We start from the raw sequence: 26,372 nt of genomic DNA, 5'->3' as shown, positions 1-26,372 counted from the left end.
GCTTGCTAGGGATGGTCAGATAGTCTATTTCTGATCTGTTATCACTTCCACATGTATTCATGGATAAATGAATCCAGTCTTGTTTCAGCATTAATCTGTGAACACATTTTTAATCTGCATGAAAAACCACATTTTCCCAGCAACAGTCTTTTATGAGTTGAATGTTAGGAAAATTTGCTCTCTTTAGAACAAGTTTTTCCTTAAAGGAAAGATCTCTGGATCCCCCAGACGTCTGCTTGTTAGTTTATACATACCATTTCTATACCACTTAATATATAAAAATATCTCTAATTGGTGTACAGAAAACTAAAACAGATAACTAAAACGACAACAAATGTTACAAAGATACACAATGCTGTATATACAAATATTACCTTAATCCAAATTACAACCAAATGCAAACAGGTATCAATTTCTTCTTCTGTCACACACACCCTGCCTCCTGGCTCTCGTCCGGGGCCCAAGCACAGCTCACCTCCTTGTCCCCCAAATCTTACAACAAAGAGGGATTCTGAAAACTGCTGACATCATCTAGCTTTTCTAAGATTGTTTAATGGTTTTATGGATTGTTTTATCCACCAAGGTGGATTGGATTTACTCAGGCTGCCCCAGCTTTGTCCCGTTTAGCAGTCAGCCGAACTGCACACACCCGGTTCCAGGCTACAGCAGATTTGGTTGGATGACTTTTTCAGGGTGGGGACTTTCTCAGGGGGTCCCAAGGGTGGCAAAATAGGACACTCCTCCACTCACAGTTCTCTCTCTGGCCTCTAAACACCTCTCCTCCTCCAGCTGCTTTGATTGACAGAGCTGCCTTGATCAACTGACAGCCAAATTGTCATGCAATGTAAGAGATCTATGATCAGATCTCCTAAAATGCTTTTTAAAAAAAACCTTAAGAGATGCAAGGGACTAACTGTCCCCCCAATACCCTTTCTCCTACACCACTCCCCCCCCCAGCTGCTATTAGTCCCAGAAGGGAGAACAGAGCTGCAGATACCCTGCAGGGCTAACTAGAAAATTAGGTGCAATTTAGATCAGGAAAAAGTTGCAGAGGGGAGTGTTAAATACTACCTTACCCCAACACCACTGCTTTGATCAAATTCAGAGCCTCTGTATCTGCTTTAAGATAGTAAAACCTTTTGAAAAAATCCTGCATCACAGCTGGTTTTGTCCTGAAAAGGCCCTGATGATGATGTACTGCTTCAAGTCGATCCCGATTTATGGCGACCCTATGAATAATGTTTTCATGGTAAGCGGTATTCAGAGGGGGTTTACCATTGCCTTCCTCCAAGGCTAAGAGGTAGTGACTGGCTGGCCCAAGGTCACCCAGTGAGCTTCATGGCTGTGTGGGGATTTGAACCCTGGTCTCCCAGGTCGCAGTCCAACACCTTAACCACTACACCACACTGGCTCTCGCCGAAAAGGCCCTAGTCAGTATTAATTGGATTATAATTTTCAGAATGTTGGGTCTAACTTGTCTGCAACATTTATACATATTAGAGTTGGAGAATGGCCCATGCTTATTGAACTCCATCACAATGCCAAATGCACACTTGTCCTCTGAGCTTACAATGTGGCACAATACAGCTTTCAGATCGAATTTATACTTTGCCATTGACATTGGTTGTAGCAAGTACAGAAAGTACAGAATCTTAATGGAATTTGGTGATATTTGCCAACTTTTAAATAGTCAGCCTGTTATTTTTTTCAGCTGTACTGCACTCCATAGCTCAAGCAGCATCAATTACAGAGCAACTGGATGTCAGAGCAGAAAATTTTCTGATTTCCTAAGGAATACCTGATAGCTCCATTTTCTATGATATCATTCATGTTTCCTACTGTAGAAAACTTGGATGAGAGACCATTTTTGTAAAGTTTCAATGCTGCTTCTGTTCTTCAGAAATTATAACTAATTGCATATACAATTAAATGTAGACAGAGTTCTTAGCAAACAGCTGGGTTTCCATATACTGAAAAGGGTATAGCAAAGTTACACTTTTCAGCTAGGTGTGGTGCATTATTATTATTATTACCAACCAGCACATACACCCCTGAATTAATTGACTGATCATATACTTCATATATTTCAAGGGCCTCGGAGTACTCTTGGAGAATTTCACAGGATAGGTCTGGAAAGCCTAGTTCTAAAAGATGACCTAGACATGGTTTTGAATCTTTTGACTGCAGCAAAGATAAATATTACTAAAGCTTGGAAACAGAAAACACCTCCACCTATCCTGGAGTGACAGAGGAGGATTTGGGACATACATAATATTAACTAAATTGACTTATTATAAAAGGGAGAGAAATATGGTCAGGTGAATCAGTTTATGAACTGCTAGAGTATTTTCTTGATACACTGTGTCAATCGCGTAACAAATCTCAAGACAGTGTGCATCCACAAAGTTTGTTTATGCTATTGTAAGAATTCAGCAAAGTTATATAATTAATCATTTATGACTGTTTCCTTGGTTGCAATACTGTTTTATTTCATTGTTATTATGTAAAATAAAAATTATTAAATTTTGAAAAAGAACATGTCTGGAAAACCTACAGCTTCATGAGTAGAGCCTAGGGAAACTTGAGGCAATAGATCTTTGCAAATTTGAATACATAATTCACATCTCCAAGGCTAATGTGTAGATAGAAATGTAGCTATCCACTGGAGTTTGCACTTCTTCAAATATTGCAGCGCTGTTCTTGGCTTATCAAATGCTGTTTAAAATTTGAATTTTGTAGGAATTATGTTTAAAAATAAATTATTCAAATGTGATAATTTCCCCTACTAGTGGAGCCATTGTGATTTGAAATGTGGAATATAGTTGCAGGAATGGCATGAATCACGTCCATGTCATCTCTGATGAGAAGCAGCAACTAAATCTTATCTCTGTGGAATATTGTAACCAAGGACTCTGCATGTGAAGAGAACATTTATATGGGAAATCCTCTTTTCAGTTGTATCCTCAACAGGAAATCTTATGTGGTATGGCAAACAAGATGAAACTGATTTCTTCACAATTTATCTTGATAGCTAGCTGGCATCATCTCCTGCACAAACTTCCTCTTTGCAGGTTAAGCACTTCATTATCTCATACACCTGAGTGTACATCACCCTGCAGGAAGGCTACTTAATCCCATTTTTTAATTCACCTTTTACTTTTGTACTGAAACTTGCAAAAGTACTCTAAAAGCTAAAATACAATCATGGCGTGTTTTGAAGTGATAATCGAAATTAAAACCCTCAAGATCCTGCCACGCCTTACTTGTTCATGGATTCATGAATGTCAGAGCAGAAAATTTGGAGCAATCAGGTGGCTGAAAAAATCTGATCTGGATGGATAGGTGTTTTTTGGTATGTGTATGGCTTACCTGTATGGATAACCATGGTATTTGGAGCGGAATATTGACAGCAAGAAGCTGAAGAAGAAAACGACGAGACCCAATCCCACCAGGCATATTACTGGGGGGAAAACATCAATATTTAATACTCTCTGACAAAGTTATCATCTTCAATATTTACAATCGCATACACATACGCACATACCTATATATGTGCGTGTGTGTATACACACACACACAAACGTTAGTTAGTCTCTAGGTGCCATCCTTCTATCATCTGAGATAACAATGTAACTTTTTACAAAAAATATATTTCAAAGAGATTGCCTGTTCTTGTCATAAATGACATACAAAATGCCTCAGGGTACCAAGACTTTGCTAGAGGAAGCAATGAACTTGAAATTATGCATTTCAGGCAACATCATTTCAGGTGTATATGTCAGGCCCTTTGGCAGGGGGGAAAATAGTACATCTTAATTATCCATTGCCACAGGTTTTTAAATTCATAGCATCCACATCCCATGAATTTTAGAAAAGGAAGTGGTTGACTCGGTCAGTTGAGGGTCAAGAGATGCTATTCACAGAATTAGCATTTGTATGATTTTTAAGAAAAAAATATTTATTTATTGAATTTATATCCAACCCTGCCTCCCGAATGAGCCCAGGATCAATTGCAAGCATGGAAGGCTGATCCAGATTGAGATGTTGGCATGGATGGAGGGAAGGATAAGGGACTCTGGACCATGGATCTAATTAAGCCTGCCAGCGGTCTCAATTACGCCGATGAAGCAGTTTTCCTCAAGTCCCACCCATGTGCCCCAAATGTGACATCATATATCCAAAAGCAAGACATGAGCATAATGAGTGTAACAGAACTCTCCTTTCAAAACATGCTCTCTACAGCTATGTCAGTTTACTTCATACAGGACTGAAAATGTCATTTAAGGTATAGATGTTTTAAGCATCATCCTTTGCACACAAAAGTCTCTCTAGGCTTGTGTTACACTTAATGTCTAAACATACATTTTAAATAGCCACTGATGGCTATAAAACCTTTTCTTAAACATACATGCATGCATAGGGACTGTTTTGGGGGAGGATGGAAATTGTTCACAAGCTGGGGAGGAATAGCAGGCACAATTTTTTTCTCCACAATGCCCCCTTGGAACAATGTCCCGAGGTAGCCTTGTTCCAGAGACATTGTGGAAAGGAAATGGCAGCTGCCAGTGGCAGTTGCCATTTCTCTGCCACAATGCCTCTTGGAATGATGCTATGGCCCCATTCCGAAGGGGCACTGTGTATATATATGTGTGTGTGGCAAATAGCAGCCGAGAGGAACTCTGCCACTGCTGCTTGTAGCTGAGTAAAACAAAGTTAAAATAAGAATAACCCACTGCTCCCACTATCCAGCAAGCCCCCCCAACTTGCAAATATTTCCCGCTTCCCAAATGGCCCCTTCCTGTTAATTTCAAGCTGATCATTCAAAACTGAGAGTATGAACTCAGGGGAAAGCAATCAGGGATACATGATAACTGTGTGTATTACTCAATTGCTGCAGTTTATTAACATCATCACTTCTATACACACAAATATGGCTAGAATCCAAATACCTTCACAAGGTAGTTGAATGGGCCCAATGAGGTTTTGGACTTGTGTTCTTCATGCTATATAAGCAGGCTGCTATAGAAAAGACATACCTCAAGTAACTGTTTGGATCCCTGCCTGCGATGTTACGTAATGGAAAGCAAGCAAGCAAGCAAGCAGAGGAGCATATTCACAAATACATGCAAATGTTTTCACAAATGTATGAGAACCTTTGCAAATAGGGATGGGGGAGAATTTCAATTCAGTTCACATTTAAAGCTCAATCTACCAAATTCTTACTTTCAGAAACAGCAGGACTGAAACACAGTTATCCTTTGAAATTCAAACTTATCGAAATGTTTCAATGAAGTTCTCCAACCAATGTTTACAAGAATGCATCGTTTAGGTAAAATGGGCACAAAAATGAATATATATTTGAGAAAATAACATACAAAATGCATTATAATAGAATAAAATTGCTGGCATTAGCCAGTCACAAACTTAAACAAAAATATGTTTATAAGGAGAAATGTGCACTAAAATGCTGGAAGAATTTTCATGAGGATTTTTTTTTAAGAAAAGAAATTTGCCAACTGCTACAGAAACGTGGAGAACTGAATTTAAGCTTAGAAGAACTGCCGCCCTGGGCTCCTGCTGGAAGGAAGGGTGGGATATAAATCAAATAATAAACAATAAATTAAATAAATAAAAATGAGAAAGTGAGAGAACCAAAACAGGCAGATCCTTTCATCCCTATTTGCAAGTGTTCAGGAAGTGGGAACATGCATTTGAGAATTTGTGAGTTTCCATACACATTTGCAGTAATCACATGTGAATGTGAATGGAAGAAGAGCAGCATTAATTCAGCCTACCACATTAAACAACTTACTTCTCCTTTTCCCAACATCTCCTTTGGAGGTAGCAGCTTCATTCAAAAGAACCATTCCCATGGTGATAGCAGCATCTATATTGTTGTTGTCAAGGAAACAATAGAAATGTGGCAGTCTTACAAAGCCAAGCAGCACATCCCTAAACTTGGATTATCAATTTTATGATTTAAAAAGTGTAATCACATTTGGTTTATGGACTGTAAATACATGCAAAGATGTCCAGAAAGGGGAAAAAACCCCATAAAACAGTGATAATTCCTATGTATAATCCACATTTTCTGAGTTATTTTCCCCTTAGCTTCTTTTACATTTCGTAAATGGTCAGAGTAGAATAGTAAAAGGTTTTAAGGAATCCAAGTACACTAATTGTGTTTTGTTAAATTAGGTAACTATTGTAAAGCCCTTAAACCTGTGAGATGTCTGGAAACTCATGTACCAGTTCTGGTAGTACAAAATGAACGTTGCCAGGAAACAGATACAGGGTGCATAAAAATAATTACATTAATTCTCTGATTAACTGATGCATACTAAAACCATTTAGATAGCACACATTATGCTGTTTCCCAACCAATGTTTGCAAGATGGATAGTATCAATCTAACGTGCCACAAGAATGGAATAAAATCATTGCAGCGGTAAGTGTTTTCACCCACTAGCCATTTTTAGACACTTAATTGTTAGTTTTTACAAATGCAAACAAGCACATAATGATAAAGTAATTTTAACTAATTTGCCAGGATCTTAAGCCATTCACATAATTGTTTGAAAATGTATCCGTGAAAAGCAACTGTTACTACTGTAATTAACATCTGTTCTAAGCAGTCGGCATACAACAGAGCAAATGGGATTGATGTATCATGGGAGCTGTATCTATTTCTAGCTTTCAAAAAATGACTACCATTTTACAACCTAGTTTTTTTTTTAATAGCCTTTTTAGTATCTGTATTAACTACATTAACATTTATTCACTGGGTATCACCCTTGCTGTAGGAACCTTATTTTAAAGTGTACTACTCGATTTTAGGAGTTGCATCTTTTTACAAGACTGTAGTTGTTAAGAACAAAAGATATGAGTGGTATGACCCTGGAGAAAGCTTCTCTAAATTAGTTTAGTGAGCTTATAACCACCAAGAGCTGGGAAAATGGTACTGAAAGTGATACAGTACTCCTTCTGAAGTTGCATATTTCTTGCACCCCTCCTGGGTGGGATTTGTGGGGCCAGCCCAAGATGTTTTGTTACCTGGGGAGTAGTAGGAGTGAAAGACAGGGTGGTGGGCAGCTCAAATATATGCAGACTGCCAAAAAGCTCTATCAATTTGACTGGGAGAGAGTTATGCATGTGCTCAACTCTCTTTGAAACAATCAGGGTTTAAAATTGCTTAAGCGTGATTAGTTCATGCACTATGTTCAAAATGAATAATCCCTATCGTACTAATCCTAAAATGTTGACCAGCTTGTGACATTTTAGACATTATTAGACCTTTGAGAAATATTGGGATTCCCTGTTCACAACATAAACCAAAGGCTACCAATTAGCTGCCTTCACTTCCAGTTTGGAAAAAGGGCGGGGTATAAATAAAGATAATAATAATAGTAATTCCTCTCTGTGTGTGTTTTGCTTTAATCACAGTTCTGTCCCCCTCTCCACACCCCAATCCTGAAGTACATTGGCACATTCCTTTACTTATCTTCACCAGCTCATATGAGGAAATTGACAAGGTTACTTGTACATTATTTTTATTTTTATTTAGTCTCGACATGTATGCAGGGAACGATGAAAAAGGCAACTGTGTGAAGCTCACAATTCATAAATACTCAAAATAAATATCTCCAGGTTTCATGAATTTCATCTGTCATCCTATACTTAACAGTGCAATCTTACACTTGTCTACTCGGAAGTTAATTCCATTAAGATGAACGGGATTTACTCCCAGGCGAAGTGTGTGTGTGCACATGCATGCACGCGCACCAGCTCTGGCCAAATCCCAGATCCAAAACTGAATTGGGCTAATCTGGCATTCAGCCAGAGTGGGTTGAGACAGCCCCGGATCACATTGGGTCCACTGGAGAGATTGGAGGGGTAGGGTGGAAAGCCTGCATGAGTCTCATTCTTTCCCTCCCTCCTGATTGCATGTTTAATTAGGGTTTTAAATCCTGATTAAATATGTGCTTTTGGGGGGCAGGGGAGGTGATGCATGCCAGCTGCTGCCATGCATCTCCTTTCCCCCATCAGACCACACTGTTTAATAGACTTTTAAACCCTAATTAAAGACTGTGCAAGGCCCCCAATTCAGGTCAGTGGTTCCCAAATCAGATTGGGGACTGTTTAATTGTGCCACCCACATGACTCTTAAAGGCACAAGGAATCATTCACTTTGTTCCTGTACCTACACTTCTCACTTCAAACTGTTCCTGTTGGAAGAGAGTGAATCTGTTCAACAGGGAAGATACAGGAAATGTCTCACATTCCTTCTGATTGCTTAGTAACAGTAATTAAGTGACTAAGTGTCCTTAGCAACCCCTTCTGCCTAATATGCCTTAGAATGTTGCCTCTACATTTTTTCTAACTTTATATTTGTCCAATTGACTTACTTCTTTAAAAAAATGAAAGTGAAGAGTCCAGGCAGTGGAGGTTGGTCCATTAGGGTGAATGGGATGCTGCCCCACCAACCTCAGTCTGCCCTTAGCCAGCCCCCACCTACCTGCTTTCTCTCACACAACCACTCCACAGGGTGGCTCTGGCTGTGATTGGCTCTGGCTCCAGCTACTGTTGGTCTCCCTACCTTCTGCCTTAACAGTCCTAGTTGGCCCAGTCACCAGTTAGTCCAGGGGAGTGAATGAATGTGAAGATAACTAGAAATCATTCGAAGTTCTACCCCAAAGTAAACTTAAGTCCCCCCTAGTTCACCTGGCAATTACAGGAACAACTTTCAGGTGTAGTTCAGAGATTTTTTGAACTAGTTCAACTGAGCTAGTTCATTCCAAGCACTGGGCAGGTACTATATTGTTTTAGATGCCTCCTGAAAACCTTTATTTCAGCAAGCCTTCCCAGACATAAAACTTGTTACCTAAACTCCTTTAAACATTTTACTGATTTTATCTCTGTCGCAATGATATTTCTTGTATACTTGCTTTTAATAGTGTGGCTTTTAGCTGTTTTTATGTACAATTTTAATATGTATACTGCTCCTTGGTTAAGTGGTTTATAAATCTTTCTAAATACACAAACACACACTTGGGCTGATGCGTTGAGCTGGTGGTGGGTGGGGCCAGAACCAAAACTAGATGCGGCTACAACCCATTTATTTATTTCAGAATATTTTTATGTGCACTTCATTGACAAGCAGTCCCAGGACAGAGGTGCAATAAAACCATTTTAAACATAAAATAAATTCTCCAAAATATTATAAAACCAGGGCAGATAAAAACAAGCAAGCAGAGCACGCATAAAACAGCAGCAAGAAGAAAATCACGAAACATTTCTTTTTTTCTGCTATGCCTTTTCTCCTGTCCCCACTTTTCCTTCCCCGCTGCTCCTTCTCGACTCCCTCACCCATATGAAATTAGATCAAAAGCTTTACACAACCCTTGAGCAGGAGGTTGCCCACCCCTGTATGAAAGAAAGAAAAGAAAGACCTTTCAGCATTCTAGCAATTTCATTCCAGGATACATGTCTGAAATATGCAGAGCTTTAACACAAATGGCTATGACTTTGGTCCTCTTGCAGGAACAGCAGACAGACAGATTTTCAGTCTTTAATAAACTCTTGCAAAACCAATATTATGCCATATACTGATAAGTGTTCTTTGGTCTTATTTCTCCCTATCAATCAAATCTGATTTATTATCACCATCATCACTTTATAAACATTTCAGCTGGACAGAGATGGTAAAAGACCTTCAGGTGCCTGAGGAAGAGAATCCAACTGGTGTCTTTCCACTCTGTCGTGGCAAAATAGAATAAGCTAAATAATTGACAACATGATGCATGTTCTAAAAGATTTCAGATCTGAGACTAAAAGATTTCCCCCGATCTGTTCCTTTCTTGTTCCATGGATTGTACTCCTCTGAATTTTGGCTTAACAATTAGAATGTTGGCAATTAATTCTGCAATTGAAGCATGTCCTGTTTTCCGCAGCTCACAGTTCCTTCACCTCATTTATTTTTTCTTCTCTAACGTACCAATGTGTATGTATGCAGTGACAATTGCAGAGACAAGAGCGAATACTGTCAAAAAAGTGTTCTTGATGTGAATATGGTTGATCAAGTTTCTTTTTTGTGTAGTCTTTTATAGAGGTTTGGCAGTCCGTACAACCAGGTCTTAACTTAACCCGACATACAACCACATCAAGAATGCTCTTTTGTGGTGTTTTATCAGTGCACACATGCACACGTGCAGTGTGTGTGTAGTGGTGAGGGGACCCAAAGGATCTGAAACTTGCAACCAGCTGCACATCATGGTGCTCTGTACAAAGTTTGTAAATTTAAAAAACAGAACAGAGGATTCCTACTGTATCAGTTCCACTTTGGAGACTTGGCATGGAAGATAGACAGCCTTTCAACCTCCGTTTGAAACTGCAAAAACCTGGAGAAAATGTTGGATGAAGAAAGTTTCAAAAGGATTTTTGTCATCCAAAATATGCTTTCAGAGATGAGCTGGGTAATGGGAGGGCCAGTCCTTGCAAAGCAGCTGCCTTATTTCTGAAATGTCAGTTTGGAAGTAAAGGTAGGCTATCATCTAGAGATTCTTACTTAAATAAGAGAATGAGAGTTACTTAAGTCCACTGGTTTCAGTGGGTCTACGCTGAGTATGACTTACACCGATAACATCCATTCTTTTATTTAAAATCAAAGACTTATGGATATGACCTTCAGCAATGCAAGCAGCATTGGGACTTCTGGCCATGTGGTTAAAAAGGCAGGGAACTAAAACTGGCAGAGTTGCTCATTCATTGTATGTAAACGGGCAGACATTTGGCCTCCTTGTCCTTCAGGCAACTCAGCTGGAAAATTGAAAAAGCAAAATCGCACTGAAAAACCAGATGCTACATTTGAGCTGAGATATCCCAAGCAAATAAATTACAAATGTATAAATAAATAAAAGGTCATTGGCTCACTAAGAGTTGGCCACTCAAATATCCATTTTAACTTTGAGAAGTTGAGCTTTAGGCTAAATCTAAAGCTTCATGACGGGTCCAAATCTAACCCAAGTCATTATTTACTGAATCCATTTATTCATAGGGTAATAATTACCAACATTTATCAAACCCTGGCACCATGGAAGAGGTCAGCAGCTGGAAGCGTGACCAATGAAGCGAAGAACACTGCCAGCTTCCCTACACTTACAGACTCCCGGTGGTTGCATAATCCCCCACTTCAGCAGAGTTTGGCACCAGCTCAAGACACAGCAACATCCTTTGAGATAAGTGTGCAGGGGTTGCACTGAGGAATGTCAAGAGTTAGAAGCCAGTAGCAACTGCAGGAAAAGCCTCTTCAAGCTCATGTCATTTTCCAATGTCTAAAAGCAAATTGAGATCAGCAGCCAAAGCAATCTGTCAATCAGGTCTCCACATGACAGCTGTCCTTTTGCTCCATCCATTCCCTCACCAAGATCAGCACCATGCGGTACCTGACAAAAATGGCACAAAAGGCACCCTGATGGTTAAGCTGCTATAATTTTGACTGAACCGGCTGAGAGTAGATGGAATCATTACAGCCTGAACTATAAAAGCGCTAGTTTCATAGCTATGTTGCAAGAGACTCCTTTATATGTTATGCTGTGACCACAGCAGAGGTAGGAGCTACATCATTCCCTATAGAGATGCAATCTGAATGTTCCCTTCTGCAAAAGATTGGAAGCAGTTTGCATCCCAACAGATGTGCTGTTAAAATTCAGAAAAACTGTCAACATTCCTGAATGTTTGCAATTGCAACAGAGGTATGCTGCCTAAAAATGCAACAGAATTGAACACTTTTGTGAAACAGTCACTGAGAAATAATGAAGGCCCCTTCTTCATCTTCCTATACAGGGTGAAAATGATGCCCAGTGCAGATAGACAAACAGTGCTGGTCCATCAGTTAACAGATATAATGAGTCTTAAGCCAGATGCATAAAGTCTGAATCCCAATTAGAACGCTTTTGGTTATAGCACTTTTGATTTCATTTACTGCTACAGCTTGGCATATTAAAAGACTGGTCTTTTAAAATTTGTCCTCTGGGATGTTTGCTCAGCTGTAGAGCTATTCCTTAAAATTCTGATTCCCCCCTCCCCATCAAGTGCACTTAGGCCTGACTCAAGTGTACAATCTGTCTTGACCAGCTGTTCCTGTCTAAGTACTCTGTTCACAGATCTGTAGATTTGGGGGAGGTTTGCTGCACACCAGTGAAAAGTCAAAGAACGTTCATGACAGTATGAACATTTCATATGAACTGCACACTGTACAGAACAGTTGACATGTTGCTTCTGTTAACAGCAGCTACCACACAGCTGCTTACATATATTCACCAATAGGCAAAAAAACCTTGTGGGTTGAGAACGCAACTATAGCCAACAGAGATTTCTATCAAATTTTTAAAATCAGGGAAATTAGGCAGCTATAGTGAATGCACCAGGGGAGCAGGAGACCTGACCTCCTCTCTGAGATATTGGACTGCCCTACAAATTTATAAAAATGCAAACACAATTTGGGTTGGTCTTCCGCAGTCCAATCCACTTCCTGTGTAGCTTGGAAGAATTTGGTAAGGAAGTGGAGGAGGAAGGGCAGAGGGGAGAAGGAAGAGCAGAGGGAAGGGGAGGAGGACAGGTTTCATAATTTGCATGCTTATTGAGTTCAGTGGGATTTACTCCTGTGCAATCATGCTTAGGATAGGTGAAATTGACCATGGGGGGAGGAGGAGGAGGAGGCAGGAAGGGCTGGAGTGGGGAGGGGAGGAGGAGGAAGGGAGAGGGGAAGGAAAAGCAGTTCTGATCATTTACATGCTTATTGAATTCAATGGGATATACTCCTGTACAATCACGCTTAGTATAGGTAAAACTGACCATGGAGGAGGAGGAGGAGGAGGGGGAGGGAATTGGAAGGGGAGGGGGAGGAAGGCGGTAAAAGGAAGGGGATAGGACAGAGGAGTAGGGGAGGGCAGGTTTGATCATTTGCATGCTTTTTGACTTCAGTGGGATTTACTCCTGTGCAATCATGCTTAGGATGGGGGAAACTGACTTGCGGGAGGGGCAGGGAGGGGGAGCAACGGGAAGGGGAGGATATTGGGTGGGTAGGCACTGGGGAGAGGGGAAGGAAAACATTGCGGACAGTATAATTGTTTTTCAGGGTTTCCCCCACCTTTTTATTCTACAGCAGGCATATGTACCACCCAAATTTAAACCAAAGCTGTTGCTAGCCACATCCACACCAGACCTTTATCTCACTTTACACAGTCATGGCTTTTCCCCAAAGAATCCTGGGAAGTGTAGTTTGTGAAGGGTGCTGAGAGTTGTTAGGATATGCCCTATTCCCCTCACAGAGCTATAATCCCCAGAAGAGGGGCTGACTGTTAAACCACTCTGGCCACTGGAACTCTGTTGGGGAGTAGGAGTCTCCTAACAACTCAGCAAATGATACTTTATTCATATCACAGTCTAGTGAGGATTGCCATCATATTTCTAATTGTACAAAATCACATATAAAGCTGAACACTACTATGATGTGCCCAAGGCCATTAAATAAGTTTATGGTTGTTGAAGAAGATAATTCCATATCCACGACTAGCATTCACTCCACTGGAGAACACTAGCCCTCAGTGACACTGTCAACCAGACTAACACAGCTGACAACACTGAATCTAATATATAATCCAAGAGCCTCATTGTATGTTTTTGAGTTGATGTGGTTGCCACCTCCTCCATGTTTGCACATTCCTCATGGCACTCGAGGAATCATTTTAAAAGCAACTTTCAGCCATATGGTTTTGCTATGCAACATGTGTATTGCAAAGACCTAACATACTCCACCTTGGGAGAAGTGTCACATAAATGAAACCATGTGAGCAGATGCTTTTAAAAGAGTTACATGGAGCAATTATGAAAACATTTAATTTAATTTAATTATTGGATTTCTTAGTCGCCATCTGGCTGGCTAACCAGTCACTCTGAGCGACGTACAAAATAAGCAAAATAGCACAAAATGACACATCAATACAATAACATTAAAATCTAAAAGCAATGATGTTAAAATCTAGCCCACCCCAAAGGCCTGCCTGAAGCAACCATAAGCAACTATGAAACGTCAGGTACATGCACAATGGGGCATGAGGCTGGATGTACATGGAGAAGCCCTGATGAACGTAAGCTTTCCACACATTCCTAGTTACACTTAAATGTACTTACCATGTGTGGTGGCCCATTCACATGTAATATCAACATGCTCAAGACAAACCCACCAAAGACATCAGTCACTGGCAAGGCAATGTTTACATGCAAATGGGTCTGCACACATAGTAAATGCACTGGAATGCAACACATATATGGAATATTTACACTTCCTAGGGCTTTCCCCGTGGCCGATGTCTTCTGTAAATCAAACCTAAGAGAGACAATTCTCAAGGGCAAAGTAGGTTCTGTCGCCAACGGAGGCTCAATTTCTTCTTGAACCTATTCCTAGATTGGGTCAGGCTGGGGATAAGTAACAATATTTTAACTGCTGTAACTTTGTCCTTAAGTAAGTCCACACCTACCTTGTGTCCTGCTTTTCTCCAAGCCAATACAAGAGTAAATCTTGCTAGTTATATCTTTTGCTTGCCTTACATTTGGGGAAAAACAGAACGGAGTAGAAAAAGAGGAAGACCAAACAAGAGATGGACTGTCTCCTTAAAGGAAGCCACAGGCCTGAACTTACAAGATCTGAATAGGGTGGTTTACAACAGATGCTATAGGGTCGCCGTAAGTTGTAATCGATTTGAAGGTACATAACACACACACACATTTGGAGAAACTTCAATAGCTACCTTATGTCTGGACCCCCAACTGTTTGAAAACCTTCATTATAGGATCTTATTAACATTTCTAGTGACTCAAGTTTACCACTCTTTATTTTTCCCAACCAAACTTTCTTCCAAATATTCTCTTTTTGAGGTGTTCTCTTAGTCAACCAGATCTTTCCAAAGGCTTTAACAGCCTTCCCCAACCTTGGGTTCCCAGATGCTGCTGGATTATGATCCCTGTTATCACTAGCCAGCATAGCCAATTGAAAGGGACAATGGAAGCTATAGTCCAGCAACATGTGGGGGCCTAGGGTTAAGAAAGACAGCTATAAAATAATATTCTGTGTTCAACCAGAGAGAACACTTCAACTTGGAGCTCAAAGGTACATCATCAACTTGAAGAGAAACAGGACCAGATATTCAATAATTTGTTACACCAGCTCCAGAAGCCAGCTCTAGACACTCTTGGATGAGACCGATTATCTGGATCCATTTCAGTCGGGTTTCAGGCCTGGTTTTGGCACGGAAACAGCCTTGGTCACCCTGTATGATGACCTCTGTCAGGAGAGAGACAGGGGGAGTGTAACTCTGTTGATTCTCCTTGATCTCTCAGCAGCTTTTGATATCATCGACCATGGTATCCTTCTGGGAAGACTGGCTGAGTTGGGAGTGGGAGGTACTGCATTGTGGTGGTTCCGCTCCTACTTGGCGGGTCGGCTCCAGAAGGTGGTGCTTGGGGAACATTGCTCAGCACCCTGGACTCTCCAGTATGGGGTTCCACAGAGATCAGTTCTGTCCCCCATGCTGTTCAACATCTACATGAAACCGTTGGGTGTGGTCATTTGGAGCTCTGGAGTGCATTGCCATCAGTATGCTGATGACACGGAGCTCTATTTCTCCTTTTCATCTTCTTCAGGTGAGGCTGTCAATGTGCTGAACCAGTGCCTGGCTGCGACAATGGACTGGATGAGGGTTAATAAACTGAGGCTCAATCCAGACAAGACTGAGATGCTGCTAGTGGGTGGTTCTTCTGACTAGATGGTGGATGTCCAACATGTCCTGGATGGGGTTGCACTCCTCCTGAAGGAGCAGTTTCCTAGCTTGGGGGTTCTCCTAGAACCATCTCTGTCACTTGAGGCTCAGGTAGCCTCGGTGGCATGGAATGCCTTCTACCAGCTTCGGTTGGTGGCCCAGCTATGCCCCTATCTGTACAGGGATAACCTGGCTTCAGTGGTCCGTGCTCTGGTAACCTCCAAGCTAGATTACTGCAATGAGCTCTACTTGGCATTGCCTTTGAAGACAGTTTGGAAACTGCAGCTTGTGCAAAATACAGCAGCCAGATTGGTAACAGGGACCAGATGGTTTGAACATTTAAAACCGATTCTGGCCCGCTTGCATTGACTGCCTGTATGTTTCCAAGCTCGATTCAAGGTGCTGGTTTTAACCTATAAAGCCTTACACAGCTTAGGACCACAATACCTGATGGAACGCCTCTCCTGACACAAACCCACCCTCAACATCCAAGGCCCTCCTCTGGGTGCCTCCTACAAGGGAAGCTGGGAGTCTGGCAACAAGGGAGAGGGCCTTCTCAGTGGTGGCCCCCAAATTATGGAATTATCTCCTTGAAGAGGTGCACCTCACGCCAATATTGTTATCTTTTCAGCGCCAGGTCCGCTTCTCCCAGGCCTTTTAGCATGTGTTTTTAAATTGTTTTTAAATTTTTTTAAATTGTGTTTTTAAATTGGTTTTGTGTTTTAAAATTTGTATATTTGTATATTTGTCTTTAATGGTTTTAATTGCTGTAAACTGCCCAGAGAGCTTCGGCTATGGGACGGTGTATAAATGTAATAAATAAATAAATAAATTTAGAAGAGTCCAATTATTGCAACAATACAGAATTGAAAATAAGCAAGTTTGCCATCTGACTGCCTTTAGTACCAGTCTGAGGACATAATTCCAATGGAAATCTCAAGCAGTAAACTTAAAGGTTTATGTATGTAGTTGCTTTTCTAAAGGAACCACCCTCAAGATAAGTTCTTATGAAGATTGACTGATGATCTCTGCGGCTGAGAACTAACATTCTATCTAAAGCCATCAGTTCTGTGAAAGTAAAGATTTTAAAATCCATTTTGGCCTAGTCCAGCTACAAGCAGAGGATGGAGCTACAGCTGACTGGATGACAGACCACTGATTTTCAGATCTTTCCTTTTCAGTGAGATAACACCTGGGCGACTTAGAAAGGTGCCAATCAAACTGGTTGGAGGAAAATAGGTTTTGAAAAGCTTGAAAATGAGAACCCAAAATAAAAGTTAAGATATGGATATAAAACTACACTTAATAAAAACTCAAGTACATGAAGTAGAAGTGATAAAACATTGATATGTTCTCTGAAGAAACATTCTGCAGTCAACACTCTGGAGAAGCAAAACAGAAGAATACAGTCACCCAAGAAAAAGCTTTTTCCCCAAGTTACTTATTCTTCCTATCCTACTATTTATTTGATCTGGCCGTTCTATCATATTTTATGTTCCCCATCTATAGACTTTGTTCCTCCAACTCTATCACCCTCAGATCCCAAAATCACTTCTTCCTGTAAATGACTGCACAGAATCCCACAGAATATCCTCCCAAAACATTTACACAGTTATACTTCTCTCTTGTCCTTCAAATCCCTCCTCAAAATTCACCTTTGTAAAGGCTTGGACTGAACCTCTTAATCCTCATTTCTAATTGGGAAAGGGCCATGGCTCAGTGAGAGAGTTCATGCTTTGGGTGAAGGTGTAATCCCTGGCATCTCCAGGTAGCGGTGGGAAAGACAGTTGTTAGAGACCTTGGAGAGCTGCTGCCAGTCAGTTTGGATAATACTGTGCTAGATGAACTACTAGTCTGCTTTGCTATAAGGCAGCTTCTTATGTTAATTCGCTAAAAGACAAAAAACCTTGTGGTTTAAGAATGTACCTATAGCCCACAGATATTTCTATCAAACTTTAAAAACTAGGGAAAATGGGCAGATATACTGAATGCACCAGGGGAGCAGGAGACCTGACCTCCTATATATTGTACTGCCCTACAAAGTTGTCAAAATGCAAACACAATTTGGGTTGGTCTTTCACAGTCCAATCCACTTCCTGTGTAGCTTGGAAGAATTTGGTAACATGGGCCTCTGAGCATATGGTGAGTGGTGGCAACACCTGCCATCTCCAAAGATGGAGAATTACATTTTTGTATGTTTGTTGGTGTCCTTCTTACTTTGTTTCATTCCTATGTTACTAATGGTTCTACAGAGAATCTAATCTACAAAATTTTATTTCTCTCATTATTCATCCTAGAAACCTGTGTCAAATTTATTTTTATTAATTTCAAAGCCTTTTTATTGGTCAGTGTCATATGATGGTGAAGACAGCCTTTTGTGTTTCAAACTGGAGGTTATGTTCTATTTCTATTTTGGGTGCATTAACAGTTGAATCTGAAACTGCAGTTTGATGTAAAATCAGACTGATTACAATATGTTGCTACTTCAGGACTCTAGCTGTTGGAAAAAACAAACTTAGCCTGCCCAAGGTGCATGTTTTCAGCCTGCTATGTTTAAACCACTTCACTTCAGGAAAGGTGGGCACGGTCAACTAAAAACATAGAGCACACCTAGAAGTTTGCTAGAATATATTGCACCTCCCACTGTTTTATCCTGTGCAAACTGAGACACTCCTGCCGTCCAGTGGAGACTATTCTGCAGAAGAGTCAGTGCCATTATTCCACAATTATTTTTGGAGTTTTTAGTGTAAATTTTGGAAAGTGTTGCTGTATTTCACATATTCACAGAAATAAAAGCAAAAGAAAATGATTTCCTATAGGAAACTTCACTACAATTGCAAAGTAAATCAGACATATTTAAAGTGACTATCTGAACTATGTCAACTGTCTTAATATTGTTGCTGCCTCTCTGCTAAAACAAGATCAGCACAGCACATGTCTTGTTTCTGTTTTGGGCTGATTGTAGGTGTTGCCACCACTCCCCATATGCTCAGAGGCCCATGTTACCAAATTCTTCCAAGCTACACAGGAAATGGATTGGACCGTGAAAGACCAACCCAAATGGTGTTTGCATTTTGATAAATTTGTAGGGCAGTACAATATCTCAGAGAGGTCAGGTCTCCTGCACCCCTGGTGCATTCACTATAGCTGCCCAATTTCCCTGCTTTTTAAAGTTGGATAGAAATATATGTGGGCTATAGGTACATTCTTAAACTGCAAGGTTTTTTGCCTATTAGTGAATTTCTCTGCTTTTTAATCCGGGAGGTAAGAAATGGGATCCTGTGCAAGCTTGCTGAGAATGGATTGATCATTTGCATGCTTATTGAGTTCAGTGGGATTTACTCCCCTGCAATCATGTTTACGACAAGTGAAACTGACCACAAGGGATGGAGAGGGGAGGAGGGGGATGGGAGCAGAAAGTAGGGGAGGAGGACAGGTTTGATCATTTGCATGTTTATTGAGTTCAGTGGGATCTACTCCTGTGCAATCATGCTTAGGATAGGTAAAACTGACCGGGGGGGAGAGGGGTGGCTGTAGTGGGCAGGGAAGGAGGAAGAAGGAAGAGGGGAGGGGAGGAGGAAGGTAGAGGGGAGGGGAAGGAGGGGAAAGCCAAGTCTGATCATTTGCATGCTTATTGATTTCAATGGGATTTACTCTTTAGAGTTTGAACTCTATATTCTCTGACTGTTTTGTGTATTGCCATGAAAATTGACAGGGTTGCTAAGCAAGCGTTTCTGAGTTCAGGACTATAAGTTTTGTAAGGTTTTGTTCTGAAATGAGCTCATGGGAAGCAGAATGGCAGGGGGGTATTTTCAATTTCACATTGCGGAATGCGAAAAATCCATGCTGGCTATAGTATACAGCCTCTCTCGTGGATGTATAATAGTACATGTGCATATATCTGTGTTTGCCCATATTCATTGCATCACCCTTGCTTCTTCCATTTATCCTTTACCTCTCCCCATTGTAAGCTCCTTAGGGCAAGAAATTATATTTTTAAAAAACTTGTATTAGGTAAAGTGTTATGTACACTCATGGTATTAAGTAAATGAGTTTTATACAGACACTCTTGAAGTTCAACCTACAACAGCAAGATGCTGCCATATTAAAACTGACAGAGCATCTAATTAGTAAATTAAAAAGTTTTCGTATGTAGTTACCAACATTTTATTTGCATTAACTATATTTTAAAAATGTTATTGTAAATCCCCATAACAACAACCTTATCACTTGCTATACAAGCAAACACATTAGTTAAATTAAAAAGTCTTTTGATAAAGAAAATATTTATTACTTGAGCCGCGGTAAGGGGAATGTTATTGCAACAGCAAGTATGAAAACAGCACAGATTACAGTTGCTAATCTTCAGTGTTCTGGTATGAGAAAACAGAGGCAAGCATTGTGAAAAGCTTAGGGTAAAATGAGCAGAGAATTGATGCAGGCTTTTGGCGGGATGAAGAAATGTTATCTAATTTCTAGCATTATAGGAGCGTGTGCTGGGGGGGTGAGAAGGGAGGATTAAGTAAAAAATTCCCTTTCCTTCATTTACCAAGACATTCAAAGAATGAAAAAGTTGACAGATCAAGGACAAGTGGGAAAGGGAATTGTGGTCCCAACCTGATCCCAAATGTATGTCTATTTTAAAACAGGTCTTTTTCCATCTATTGTATTAAGGACCAAGAATTAAAGTGGGAATCATGCTACAAGAGCAGGAGAATGACAGCTGGTTTTGCATTACAGGTTACAGGAAGAGCGGGGGGGGATCACTACATATTTGAACACTCTACCTAAAAAACTAAAAGTGAGTTTTGTTGTCTGTTTTGGTTGTTCTTAGTGAAGTCCTTCTCCTTGGCATACTACTTTCTATTTTTTTTATTTATAAAAAGTTCTCTCTTCTAAGGGGGAGCAGTTCAACATGAGATTTTCCCACCCATAGTTCGAAGAACCTTGCTCTACTAGGGAATAAGTCAGGCATACTAACTAGTAGTGGTCAACTGAGGAGTCGTCAATTTGGTTTCTTCAGTTACACATGTGTCTTTGTAGTACTGGTAAATTGAGAGTTGAGAAAGATTTTGGTTTGGACAAGAAACTCTGGAATGAGGAGGTCAGGAATATCAAGATTTCTGAGTGTGTATTAACATAAGTTTTAAAGGCAAAACTCATTTGCATTTTGGAGTTCTAGAAGTGATTTGCTTCAATATGCAGTTTTTATGGTAAAAGAATAACAAGTCTCTTTATTCCCATTCCTAACATGAAGAATGTATGTTTACAGTATAAATGTGGAGGAGGTAATTATTCTGAGAAGCATCTGTTTGAGAATCTGTGTTCTATGGTTTCATTGTTTCTTGAAGAAGATGAATAATTAACATAAAGTATGAAGTATGATCGTTTTTAGATCTATCCTTGAAGGGAGGAGTCCTCTGAAACACATCAGCTACAAAAACAGTTGGACTAGTAGGAAAATGGCATTTTCATCCTTATTTTTGTGGTGATCAACATGCCCCCCTTTGTTTTCTATAAAGTTTGCCAATAAACCACCATTGCATCCTTACTCAGGTACTTGATCACGGAGAGATCAGGATATATATATTGATTGCATAAACTCAGGATCTCTGGGGAGCTTCTAGAGTCTAGAACACTGCAAGTGCCAAACAAATATTTAATGGTGATTTAGTCAGTTCATCAGTTTTGTTTTATTTCGAGTTGTTCAGCCTATTTCAAGTGCATCTCACCTTCTGGGATGATTTATTGATGGCTTTCTAAACAACAACAACAACTCAAAGCCAAGCTACTCAGGGCAGCCAAAATATTGATATAAGCCTGCCTAAAACCACAAACTACTATTTGTGAAAATTACATACAGCACCTTCACACGATGATGATCCAACTGAGCGGGTGTCAAATATGTTTACAGTACATAAAGCTTCATTCTCAATTGCACCTGATAACAAGCTACTGTTGCTCTTAGAAAGGAAAACAAGGCTTTGCCAGTTTAAGATAAATGAGAACAGATGTTGAAGAAAAATGTCACTACACTGTGGTTATAATGACAGATTAAAAGTGATCCACATCTAAAAATGATTCTCCAACTGAATTTGGCATTAATGTTTCTTCCCCTGAAATTATTTGTCCTTGGATGTACTAAAAGAAATTGGGGGTAGGAGTCAATCTATTTCATTCTTGGAAACAGAATCCATATTTTGTCCAAAAAGTTGCTCTGCAATAGAAAACTGACTTATTGAGAGGGAAGAGATACCAGAGATCATATCGCAAACATACATTGGATAATGGAACGGACCAAGAAATTTCAGAAAAAAATCACACTGTGCTTTATAGATTACAGCAAAGCCTTTGATTGTGTAGATCAGCCTTGTCCAACCTTTGGGCCACAGATGTTGCTGGACTGCAACTCCCATCAGCCCCAGCCAGCATGGCCAATGGTCAGGAATTATGGGAACTGTAGTCCAGCACCATCTGTGGCCCAAAGGTTGGACAAGGCTGGTGTAGATCATGAAAAACTATGGAATGCTTTAAAAGAAATGGGGGTGCCACAGCATCTGATTGTCCTGATGCACAACCTATACTCTGGACAAGAGGCTACTGTAAGGACAGAATATGGAGAAACCGACTGTTCCCCATCAGAAAGGGTGTGTATTTTATCACCCTATTTCTTTAATCTATATTCAGAACATATCATACCGAAAGCAGGATTGGACCAAGATGTAGTAGATGTGAAAACTGGAGGGAGAAATATCAATAATTTAAGATATGCAGACAATACCATACTGCTAGCAGAAACCAGTAATGCTTTGAAAAGAATGCTGATGAAAGTTAAAGAGGAAAGCACAAAAGCAGGACTACAGCTGAATGTCAAGAAGACTAAAGTAATGACAACAGAAGATTTATGGAACTTTAAAGTTGACAATGAGGACATTGAACTTGTCAAGGATTATCAATACCTTGGCACAGTCGGTAACCAAAATGGACACAATAGTCAAGAAATTAGGCTAGGACAGGGGAGGGCAGCTGTGAGAGAAAGTTCGTCAAATGCAAAGATGTATCACTGAACAAGTGTACTATCTGAAAATTGCTTTAAACAAGCACACAGTTTAGAAAATCCAAGGGATATTTAGAAGCTGGTGCTAGCAAAATGCCCACTCCCCACTTATTTTGGATTGTTGACTCAATTGTATGCATTTGCCTGTGGTCAGTGATGCTAATTTATGTATGGGTAGTATTAATTAAATATTTCATACCTCCTTTTGCCCCCAATGAGGACCCCCAAAGTGGTTTACATAAAAATAAAACCTGCCAAAGCAAAGCAAAACAAAACACCAAGTACCAAATCAGAAGGAACCATCATTCATATATTAGAAGCCATGCAGAATAAGAATACCTGAATTTCTCTCCCATATACTGGGACAATCACGTGCAAATGTATGTTTTGTTGCCTGTGGAACAGCCTTCATCAACTCTACTGGTTGGGGCTGATGGGAATTGCAATCCAAAACATCTGTAGGGCACCAGGTTGGGGGAAGGCTGCTCTAGACAGAGAGATAGAAACTGGAATGCCTAACTTGCCACAACTGAACTAGCAACAGGGCAGCAGCATTATTATCTGCATGTGAATTACCAGAACCACCAAGTGCTTTCTCGCAGCAACTAATAGTAGGAGTGTATGGCTTCAACAGCACTATAAAGCAGTATCATACCACTTTAAACCGTCATGGCTTCCCCCAAAGGATCCTGGGAACTGTAGTTTATTAAGGGTACTGAGTTTTTAGGAGACTCCATTCCCCTCACAGACCTACAATTCCCAGAGTTCCCTGGGAAGAGGGATTGACTGTGAAACCACTCTGGTATAGTGCAGATGAGGCCTATATTTGAACTGGCTCTATAATGGCAGCAGAATATAACCATAACATGAAATGCTGTCCTTAATAGCTCGTCCAGATGGCAGCTTTCCAAAGGTCTGGTTCAGTGCTGGAAACACATGAAATGTCCTACAGAGAAGGCAAGTTCCAGTTTTTTCCTGGGACACCTTCATGCTCCTAATGGGAAGCAAGCTATATGGACCTTACAATCTATGCTGGTCAGTCTTGTGGATTTGTTGGGGGATAGTGCATCCTGCACATCTGGACTGCAAGGATCAGAAACATTGAAACTTTTAAAATTATTTATTTCCTACCTTCTACATAAAAGAATGCCAATGTAGCCATCAGGAGAATAATAAAATGCAATACTCCAAAGGGGAAAAACGATAATTAAAAATGAATCTGTACACCAATAAAAACCAATATATCAAATCAGCAGCAGAAAGCCAACAAGAGCATGTTCCCAGCAGCTTAGGTCACAAAAACTTGATTAAAACAAATTTGCCCAGTAGCTACCAGCTTTGCTAATGAAACATTCTGGACATAGACTTCAAGTATGTGATCCTGCTAGTGATCCTGCAAACTGGTCACTTGTCTCAAAGCAGATACAGTTCTTCGGTGCATGGCAGCTGCATGGCCAAGTTTTGAGTACTATGCTCCTACCTTGCGAAGAGCTCTATTCAGTGGCAAACCATCACATTTTAATTTCCCTAGCAATGAGTTAATACGCCTGCTCATTCAGGAAACGTATAAATTTCAGAGTGGGAAAATGGATTCAAAGCAATGGCTTAAGTCAGCCTTTCTTCCGTTCAGCAATGATCACTAAGGGAAACATCTATTTCAGCATGCCTCTAAATGCCAGTTATTGTGAAAACTATTGCCTTCATGCTCTGCTTGCATACTCCCCAAAAGAATCTGCTAGCCATTGTTAGAAGCTGGATGCTGGAAAAGATGGACCTTCCTTCTGATCCAGTAAGACATTTGTTATGTTATTGTTATGATAAAGATAATCCTCTGCTCTTTATGCATCTTCACTTGGTGGTTTCTTCGGAGTGGGAAAGAAATTGATAGGTTTCCTAAGGTGACAGATCCTCATGCAGATGGACTGAATGCCATCTGCCAAGCAATCCTTCTACTACACAATCTGACAATGAGGCGTGGACGGGACTATAAATCCTCAAGCCCTACTATGTTTTCTGCACTGGTAACAAGAAAACAGATCTTGCCATCCATGACATATCTAGAAATAAATCTGGAAATGACCCAGCTAAAATTATGCAAATTTAAGCATTTATAAGTCCCAATGATTTCAGATGGAGAATTAAGCATGTGCTTAGAAAATCTCCCACTGAAATCAATGGGACTTATAGTATGTTCAACTTTGGTTGAGTTATACTCTGTATCCTTATTCTTAATACTAGAAAAAACTAAATTGCTAGATAAAGCACAGAGAAATTCAACAATATGTTTTTGCAAATCCCAATGAGAAGTTAAATAGCACTGTTTGGGAAACTGATATTTTGTTACTTTTCCCTTGTTTCTATAAATATTTTTGAATAGGAAAAACAAAAAAGCAACAGAACAGCTAATAATTATTGCTGGTACATAAAGGATAATGGAAACAAATTCTTCCAAGCGTAACTGTTAAAAATCCATATGTAAGACATCACACTGCTTGCAAAACCTCTTTGCGTCCCAAATTTCAGTTGACAGTACTAAGCCATGAAATAAAACCTTCAAAAGCTCTTGCTGGGAAATGGATGAATATTCCACGTGAAGTTACTTGTTTTATCAACATTACAAGTAGACTAGCTAGTTATACAGCCACAGCAGTGGCTGTACACTATAGTCAGCATGGATTTTTCGCATTCCGCAATGTACTTACCTTCTAATAATATCTGCCTATATATATGTATATGTGTGTGTATATATGTATATATATATATGTTGTATTTTATGTACTTTAATTGTACTTTATGTATTTTAATTTATTTTAATGTTTTTGTGAAGGGCAGGATAGAAATATTTTAAATAAATAAATAAATAAATAAATAAATAAATCCTACATTTCTGAATTATACAGCCACAAGAGTGGATATGGATTTTTCACATTCTGCAATGTTAAATTTAAAATACCTCTCCATGCCATTCTGATGCTTTCCATAAGCTCATTTCAAAACAAAAATTACAAAATGTATATTCCTGAACCCAGAAACACTTGCTTAACAACCCTCTAAATTTTCATGGTGATACACAAAACAGTCAGAAAGAATTGAGCATTCAAAGTGTAATAAGAGAGAGAGAAGAAAGCAGGCCCCTTTGGACTTTTTTCTGTCAGAGTTCTCATAATTCGTTGAAATTAATTAAAAATCAGCCATGTATACAGAGTACCTCTAATCTTATTACTGACCTTGCCCCATACTCTGACCTTCATCTTCTGCAGTTTAAAAGTTAAAAAAATGTCTGTCTTATTTTAAATTAATTTAAGAAAATTAGCATTGAACTCAATGATAAGGCCGGGCATGCTCAGTAAGAACCAACTATCAGTGTCGCAAAAACTTGACTCACAGCTGCTGGGCTTGCCTAATCAGGGGGCCACACCCACACCAGAGTTTAATTTCACTTTAAACAGTCATGGCTTCCCCCAAAGAATCCTGGGAAGTGTAGTTTGTGAAGAATGCTGA

At 39.9% G+C, this 26,372-nt stretch overlaps 1 protein-coding gene across 3 annotated transcripts in view; it reads right to left on the bottom strand.

Annotated features, from left to right (window-relative positions):
• Positions 1-26,372, bottom strand: part of TUSC3 (tumor suppressor candidate 3) — a 166,240-nt gene that overhangs the window by 11,892 nt on the left and 127,976 nt on the right. Inside the window, exons 8-9 of one of the 3 annotated variants that reach the window (XM_061583646.1) lie at positions 5,813-5,887; positions 3,370-3,460 (exon numbers count right to left, since the gene is read on the bottom strand). The exons of the other annotated variants lie outside the window; for them this stretch is intronic. Coding sequence (XP_061439630.1) covers positions 3,370-3,460; positions 5,813-5,887 — 166 coding nt within the window. The remainder of the gene's footprint in view (positions 1-3,369; positions 3,461-5,812; positions 5,888-26,372) is intronic. 3 annotated transcript variants of the gene reach the window in all.

Source organism: Rhineura floridana, chromosome 9, assembly GCF_030035675.1.
Source record: "Rhineura floridana isolate rRhiFlo1 chromosome 9, rRhiFlo1.hap2, whole genome shotgun sequence".
Taxonomy (NCBI): Eukaryota; Metazoa; Chordata; class Lepidosauria; order Squamata; family Rhineuridae; genus Rhineura; species Rhineura floridana.
Note: the sequence above shows the minus strand (reverse complement) of the source record. Positions and strands in the feature narration are given on the sequence as shown.